At 33.5% G+C, this 8,901-nt stretch overlaps 1 protein-coding gene across 4 annotated transcripts in view; it reads left to right on the plus strand.

Moving 5' to 3' along the window:
- LOC132703727 (sodium-coupled monocarboxylate transporter 1) overlaps nucleotides 1–3,068 on the plus strand; it is a 93,434-nt gene extending 90,366 nt beyond the window's left edge. For all 4 annotated transcript variants that reach the window (XM_060673165.1, XM_060673166.1, XM_060673162.1 and 1 more), the window contains exons 8-9: nucleotides 397–623; nucleotides 2,063–3,068. In XM_060673165.1, the coding sequence (XP_060529148.1) occupies nucleotides 397–623; nucleotides 2,063–2,507 (672 nt within the window). In that variant the 3' untranslated portion in view covers nucleotides 2,508–3,068. The remainder of the gene's footprint in view (nucleotides 1–396; nucleotides 624–2,062) is intronic.
- The last annotated feature ends 5,833 nt before the right edge of the window (nucleotides 3,069–8,901 follow it).

Here is an 8,901-nt window from a genome sequence, read left to right on the forward strand (position 1 = left end):
TGCCAGCTAGCAAACAGTAATAACATCATTAATTTAATAATTTCACCTACTAATGTCTCAGACGATTGATATCATTTCAGTCAATAAGACTCGTTAATTTCAAGTCAGATGATGCCGTTTGAAGAACACCATATCCCATCGTAATGACACTTATTCAAATTCTTTAGATTCGTTTTTGACTCAAAAATATCTTCTCCTGGTTTAGATAGGTTTTTTGTTTTCTAATGTAATTTATCAAATAAAAAAAACCTTTGTGAAAATGTCTGATCGGTATTATTCGGCAACAAGCGATTTCAAAATTCAACATAAATTGGGCTGCAATCATTTGGTTTTGACCGTACGCCGTGTTTCTTTGGGTTCAAGAGACGAAGTCTAACACATACTACTTTTATATAGGGTGCCTCGATCGGTGTTATTTCGAGCCACGCCATTATTTTATGGATTACCTTCGGCGGGCTTACCGTCAAAAAGGAACACGTTATCCTTCCATTGAACACGGACGGCTGCTCGAATTCGTCATTCAACGATCACATTTTGAAGCCAGAACACAGGGTGTTGTCCTGGACACCGACCACCACCCCAGCACCGTTTAATAACAGTTTTGCCACCCGAGCTGAGCCTTCGTAAGTAGAAAATTAAATTAAATATACAGGGTGTTCACTCTACGGGAGAAAACTAAACATTGTTATTTTCTTACATTTTTGGCCTCAAAGTTTTAGGAAGATGTCCAAGAATTTGCTAGACCCACTCAAAAATATACTTACATACAACAAACAAAATAGAACGCAAGATGGTTTGTTTAATTTTCATTGATTAATTGACTGCATGCGGGATTCATTTTCAATCAATATTTAAAAAACTTTGGATTATGCCAAAAATTGATCCTATGTTTTCAAGGTTTTATTTAATATTTTCACTTATGAAGTACCTACCAAAAAACAATTGATTTCTAAATTCATTAATTAGTCAATTAGTTGCAATAAAATGTTCCTCAGTTGAATATTTCTGCGTTACGTGAGATTAAATCGCTCACTGGGTGCAATAGTGGCACATCCACAAAGTAATAGTTCCGAGAAAATCAGTGATTTAGGAAGATTTAGAAAAAAATGACTCAACTTTCGTACTTATTACAAAATTTATAGTGATATATTTTTTTTAAGTCTCTTTTTAAAACAAAAAAAAGAGGTTCTTTTTTAAATTTTGTACCGTTATTGATTTTTTTTTGCACACCTCAATTTCACAAATAAAGTGCAATATTTTGCTAAAAAAATATGATACGACAGGTTTATTTGCGAGATAGGTACATAGAAGTATCTTAAAACAAAACTGGAAATTAATAAAACACTAAAAAATGTGCCTTTATAAACTTTGGCACGTAGAATTATCATGGCACGTAAACAAAAGCTAAGCTATTCTACAGTAAAAGCGACAACCAACTGATCTGGTTTTCGGAAAATAAATAAAAAGTACTATTTTTAAAATAACTAAAAATCCCTGACATTTCAGTCTTTGGCACCTTTCAGGCTATTATAAAAGTGACTGTGACATTTTTTAATAGCATTACTTTTTACCAAATGTATGAAGTCATTAAACTTTTTCTTTGGAATTGGTATAATATCCCGATAAGCACGGTCATTTTTCTTTGCGTAATGCTTTTGCTTCTGCAGTTAGTTTCACTAAAAGATGAATTATAGCAAAATGCGTCAGCAGCATTTTTTCTACTTTCAAAACAGACGCGTCAGTTATTTTAACAATACCGTCTGAACGGTCCCAATGAAAGTTTGAGTTACTAGTTTTTTAAAATAAAAAAGAATCATCATTTCTACGACTTTATAAGGAGTTTCCGTCTTTTGTTACCAACATTATGTACTCTGCGGCGATTATAGACATAGGGTTATGTGCCTGTGTTACGCGTAAGTGGCACTAACTGTCTCTAGCGAAACTGAAGTAAGATCACTATTTTGCCGGCATTGTTCGTTGTTAAAATTATTGCACCCAGTATTCCAAATGTTATTCTTTTATTACTCAACCGTTACTAATATGGCGACATCTTGTGTTGCAGAGATCCACTCTCCGCGATATACTCCATCACCTACATGTACTACAGCTTCATAGGCTGCTTTCTTACCGTCCTCATTGGCTGGACGATTTCCTACTTTACCGCCAGCGAAAGCGATATATACGATCGCGAACTGATTCATCCTATTGCCCGCAAGATGGCGGACTATTTGCCGGGAAAGAAGCGCCGTTATATCGAGACCATGGTGCCTTCCGATAGAGACGGCAAGCCCGAAAAATCCAGTCGTAATGGTTCAGCAACCATCCACCCATCCGCCAGTACAAGCGTTTTGGAAAACGGCAGCCGGAAAACGAGTTCAAACGACATTCAGCATTCCGCCAGTACTGGTAATTTGGAAAACGGACCTAAAAAGGGATCGGTGAATCTTAGTTTCATGCATGACATGCCGATGGAAGAAGTCAACGGCACATACAAGACGAAGTTATGATTTTCGGCTAGAGTGGCGACAGTAGGATCCCGGTTTGGGTGTCCATTATAAACCTCTGTGATCTCTAGCTGTAGTACTTACGAGTTTAGTCATCTTGAATTCGATTTTTTTTAATGATATTACTTTTTCCACTCGTCTACTTAAACATTTTTTGTTTTGTTATTTAATCGTAATTTAGTCGGTAGGAAAACATCTATAGTATTTGCCTTCTATTTATTGAATAGGTTTATGGTAAGCTCCATTTCATAATGTAACTCTCGTTTGATATGCTTTAAAGTAAATTTAATATTGGTGACTATATAAATGAAAAAAAGTTCCTTCGAATGTTAGTTGTAGGTGTGTTGTTCAGTTTTTACGTCCCATTGGAAATGGTTATTTTGCGAATGAATTGCTTTGTGCTTCTACCGCTAAGGATATTTTTATATCTATAATGCGTTTATGCCTACACGAGGGATCTGCGTGTATATTCGTGCTTCTAGCATGATGTGTAACATTTTACTTGTATTCATTTATATTAAATGTCATTTGTCAACTTTGGGCGATTTATTTAATAAACGTATTTCAATTATAACTCGTGGCTTAATGAATTCGCTGACCGATCATTTGGACGGTAGGTATGTCATAATTTACTACATAATCACCTTCTTTTCCTTGTGCAGGGTTTGTTTCAACAAACGATTTTTTTTGTGGGTTCATAGCTAGCTAGAAAGAAAATAACTTGCCATTGTTTATTTATTTTTATATATTGCATAACTATACAAAAAATAAACAGGTATAAACTGTTTCTCGTGCAATTGTAGAAATATTTAATTTTTGTAATTTTAAAAGGAGTTACGGTCCTTTTCTTTAAAAAATATTTTTATAAAAGCAGCGTTTTTATAATACACTAGCGGAAAAGTCATGGGGTGATTTCATATCCTAAAGTTTTATGATTTTTCAGGATTGTTAGAAATTTATTTTCGGTTTCAGATGCACAAATCAAAAACTAATTATTAATGCATTAAAAAAGACACTTTTTGTTTTTTAATACAGAAAATTTTTTCAGTGATTGCCAATCTGGTTTTCGGAAAGGCCATTCGACGGAAGAAGCTATGATGTTTTTATATCCATTTGTTTTATCTCGTTTAGAAGAGAATAGTAAATCTCTGTTTCTCTTTTTTATATCTAAGTAGAGCTTTTGAAGGGATAGGTATTATTATAGAGCTTATTATCTATTTAATTTTACCATATTTTATATGACATTATCCTATACATTGTTGTTAAAAGTCAATGAAACTAAAAATTTAAAATGTCTAATTGACTAAAATATTTCAGAATTTTTTAGCAATACGAGTTGTAACACAAGAAATGCATCAAATTAAATTTACTTTAAGTTCTGTCCTATAAATAAAAATATTTTGCAATTACGAGTAAAAACAATGAGTACACTTAACCAAGTTGGTTTTCCAAACACTTATAGAAGTTGTCATTGCAAGGATTATTTTGTAACCTTTAACTAATACTATGTTAGCCAACCAATACTAACCTGGCAAACTCAATTAATTTTGCAATGCTTTTTGGTAATTGTTTTTAGTAACCCCTCAATATTGGTTGTTTCATGCAGAAATAGCTTGAAATGAAGCACTTAGTGTATACAAAAGAATTGTCATCTACTGTCTAATTTATAAAAACCTGTGAGACACCAATGTTAATTAATATTTTGATGAGACGTTTTTTTCACCTCGTGTCGCAGCATTTTTCAAAGAATTTCTTAACAATGGCGCTGATGGAATTCACACGTATCTGCATATATAAATGTCAAATGCGATATCGGAAGGCCAAATTCACGTACCTGACCATTTTAAACTACAAATCGAATTTTAGGTATCCGCATTTGATTCGACGGAACTTTCAGAAGTAATAGATAGTTTCGTATACCTCGACGTAACCTGGACCGTGTGCAAAAAGTTCAGTATTAGAGTCATTCAACTTGTTCATTAGCAGCAATAAGATGTAACTGCTATTTTTTTTTAAATCTTTTAGCCAATGTATCCTAAAGAGCTCGATATACATTATTTCAAACTCTCTTACTCTCTTATGTAAAACAGCAAAAATAACATTGAACGCCGCTAAATCGTCAAATTCTATTCAAATTTCCAACCTTGATATCACCTACTCTATAGGCGTTGGGCTCATAGGTGTAACTCCCATTGTTTTACAGTACTATTACAATCGGTTTAGATTTTTTTGTCGTGTAATCCCGTGATTCTACGTTCTCCATCTTATTAGCGACATTCCGAATAATATGACACACACCAATAAAAAATGGTTTAAGAATCGAATAACATAAAAAGCAGTCCAATAAGTAGCAAAGAGTGATTTTATAGGAAAATAGGGCAGGATTAGTTTACAATGCGAATGCCTAGATTTTTTTTTGTCTTTTCGATTTTCGATACGTAACTTCGATCGGTACTGAAACTGTTTCAGTAAAGCTCTCTGAAGAAGGCAACAGGATGATTGGCGAAACGTCAGCAACTTCGATTCCTGAACCGACGCAGGAGGAATCCAGAAGATTTTTAAATAGTATTTAACTTTTTTCTTCGACAAGAAATCGGCCGTTAATTTCAGTTGTCGTAACTAGTAAGTAAAACATTCGAAATAAATTATTACTTTCAAAAGCTCTTAGTTTTGTAGCAGAAGCTCGTTACTTTTTACAAAACATCTGGATTCCTCCTGCTTCGGTTTTTGCTGAGTCGAACTGTTGGATTTTTCAGCAAAAACCGACTCAGGAGGAATCCAGAAGTTTTGTAAAAAGTATTACAGTAGCGTGTCGAAGTTTCTTTGAAAAATTAAAAGCTTGTTTTTCTAAATTATGTGAAAAATGGTCCAACCTAACCATTGACGATCATACCATGTCATATTTAGCACAAGTTACAGCAGATTACGCTTGCCATTTGAACGAAAAAATGTTATCTCGAATTGTTTCAAGTTATTTAAAATTATGTTCAACAATGTTGTTATGTTATGTTCAACAATGTTCGTTGAATCCAAGTCCAACTGTATCACCATTGAGAAGAGAAATTATGTGTTTATAGTTTTTGCGAAATGTGATGACATTTAATTAAAGAAATAATAGATTTTGTAGTTTGGTCAAAAAATGTCCAATATTACTCTTGGTTACTTACTCTTCCAATTTCCAACAAAATACATACGTTGGCATGGCGATCTGTCAATAAAAATCAATTCTAATTGCTTAAATACTGCTGGTGTAGAATTTTCACAGGTACTATCAGTAGAGGTCAAATTATGTCCGGATTTCATTTGGCCTCGTATTGTATTCGGCAAGAAAATTCCACACCAAACTGTGCTCAAAAATCAAATAATTAAAATTTATTTTGTAAAAGTAAAACGTAGGTTTGGTCGACTTAATTATTTAGTTACCATGGAAACGTCACAATAATTTCAGGACAATTCCCTGTTGGGTAGCCACGAGGGAAAAATGTCCACTAAAATTCATCCGTTGCCATGATGATGTGCGAAAAAAACACGTATTGATTGGTTAAAAATTAGGACTGTGGAATTTTCTAAATAATTTTGATTAGAATAATGATTATTGTTAAAATTCTTGAATTGAGTTCACGATTAGTAAGTACCTGCCAGTAAGTTTTACTAATGTATGTCATATGTATAAAAAATATAAATGAAAAGTAATGATAACAAGGAAAAAAAAGTTTAGGTAAAGATTCATATTCAACTATTGACTAAACTAAAATTCCGGAGTTAATCAACCAGCGTTTGATCACTGAAAAAAGAATAATTAATCTTTCTAGCTAGACTACCATTTTCGCGAGGGCACCCGTCAAAGAATTATAATTGTTCCAGAACGAGTTAACAAGTTCTCCAGGTACAAAACATTTCGTTCGAACGGGAATTGCACAATAGCAATAATTATAATTATGGAGGACTTGGTCGGAATGCTCCCGGCAAGGCAGTTTGGCGACCTCGATTGGTGTATTATCGTCAAAAGTGGATCGGGTTAAACGAAACGAATGCTATTCAAATTTCGTTTCACACTTGACGCCCATCGATAAAAAGCGATTAACATAAAACGCTGTCGGAAACAAATTATGCTTGACACCGAACCCTCCAAGCGCTAACAAATAAGTAATTGCCTAAGGTCAATGGGGGTACTTTCGTCAGCTTAACGATTTGGCTTCGTAAGTTCTCATTTTAATTGTTTCTTTTCTTTTGTGAATATGAAAATTCTTGTAATGTTTTCTATAGTTCACTTGATTAACAATTCAATGATCCTATGTTGGTTATTTTTTTGTAATTAAAAAATTAGTGTTCCTTACTTATTTTCAAGTTTTTGCGACTTACATACAGTACAGTACATACAAGGCTTTTTGAGAAATTTTCCAGTGTTGGGAAAAAGTCTATTTCTTATATTTTCAGTTCTTACTATTTTACATGGTGGACAATTTAGCGCAAAATGTGCTGGGGATATGAAATATTTGAATATTTGACAAAATGAAAGAAATATTATTTACAATTTTATGAAGAGACATTATATCTGCCAGCTTTCTTCTATTCATTAATTAATATATTTACGAGCAGAGCTATAATTACGGTTCTGGATTATGAAATATTCCTTAAATGAAATAAATTTTATTGGCGTATTTTGAACCAATTCCATGCTATTTTTGTTTCTCGAATCTCTGGAAACATTAGCGGTATTACCCAATAACCCAACTTCATCTGAGTAAAATAAGTCAATATGCATGTCAAACCTTAGTTATTTCTAATGCTCAAATTTAAGGAAAAAAGGTCCGGAGTATATTAAGAGCGATCTGAATTTTTCTGTCTTCGACACCCGAATCGGGTCTGTACAATTACAAGTAGCCAGCGAACTTTCCGAAAAGCAATCTTTTATTTGATCGATATAAATGATAAATAGTAAGGGTCTCAGATGGGAACCCTGCGGAAGGTTAGGGGAGACGGTAAGGCGTAAAGGGTTCGGATTTAAAACCCTGAAGTGAGATATATATTCTTCAACTTTTAAGATATATTATTGCTCTAGAAGTTCTGTGAAGTTTGAACATCGTAGAATATCCGAAGTTCCAAAATTAAATTGGTAATTCGTTGTAATATCGATTATTGAGTCTAACGCAGAACACAAATAAACAGACAGAGAAACATTACATTAATTCCTTGTTTTACATCTTTTCAAGTTTTTTTAATAGAGCAGATTACTTATGGAACCCGATGACGTTATCCCCACCGGCAAAATTGTTTCCGCTTGAATCAATGCATAAATCAAATGAACAAATACATGAAGTTGTATCTACTCAGTAGGTTAACAAAACGTTTTTCATTTTTTGGAAGCATCCCTACTTTTGCTTGTTTTTTTCCAGTTCTGCTCAAATTCTGCAACTTTTCTAAAGCGTTTTTTTTTAAACTGAAATTAGCAATAGCACAAGCAAAGATTTAGTTTTCGGCATTTCAAAATAGTCAACAGGATTATTGATTCATCGGAATTCAACTGAGGCGATGTAAAAGTAAAGTAAACAATACGAAGTCTCGTGTTGCAGTATGTGCTTAGGTGAGAATACACACATCACAGTGTCAAACATTATATTATATCTATATCCTTCTATTTCTTCTCTTCTTGAAAAAATCTGACTATATCATTTCATATAGTTTTGTTAAATTTATACCATACAAATAACAATAAGTTTTTGTTGTTTAAAAACATATCGGCTTCCACAGCACATTTTTTATCATTATTAGATAATATCAACCATGAACAGGGGTTTAAATTAAAAATTATCTTAACGGTCTCAATTTTTTTAAGATTGCGATGTTACCCCACTGGACAAATTTCCTAGCGTGAATCGAACCGTTCAATCTAATAATAAGCGAGTATCTCACTTCGACAATCGCACAGCAATTCAACCCACCCACCGCAATCGTTCACTCAAGTTTCAAAAAAATCGTAAAATGCCACTTTGTATGGGGACGCGAAGCACAATTTTCGCGGCTTTCTTTGTTGATCAATGGCATTAAGTAATTTTTGCTCTCGAATGGGCGGCAACCCGACAAACAGGCGTCGGTCTAATGCAGCAATAAATTTTTTATCGACGTTAAATTAAAACGGGTGTTCCTGCATGTAAATAGTTTAGCTCGAAGTATGTTACTGACGGAACTTCGTATCTTCTACTGCGTTCCCGTTCCATCGTACTTTTGTACATATACTGAAACTTGTTAAATTACAATTATAATTACAATCTCGGTCTACAGTTTTGGTTAGTTTGGTTAGTGGTTTGTTTAATGGCGGAATTAGATCAGCACAAAGTAGATTTTGTCAGTAGATACTTAAGAAAACTTTAAATACAATATGGATGTTTTCATTTTC

This window comes from Cylas formicarius, unplaced genomic scaffold, assembly GCF_029955315.1.
Source record: "Cylas formicarius isolate icCylForm1 unplaced genomic scaffold, icCylForm1.1 PGA_scaffold_6__28_contigs__length_40554024, whole genome shotgun sequence".
Taxonomy (NCBI): Eukaryota; Metazoa; Arthropoda; class Insecta; order Coleoptera; family Brentidae; genus Cylas; species Cylas formicarius.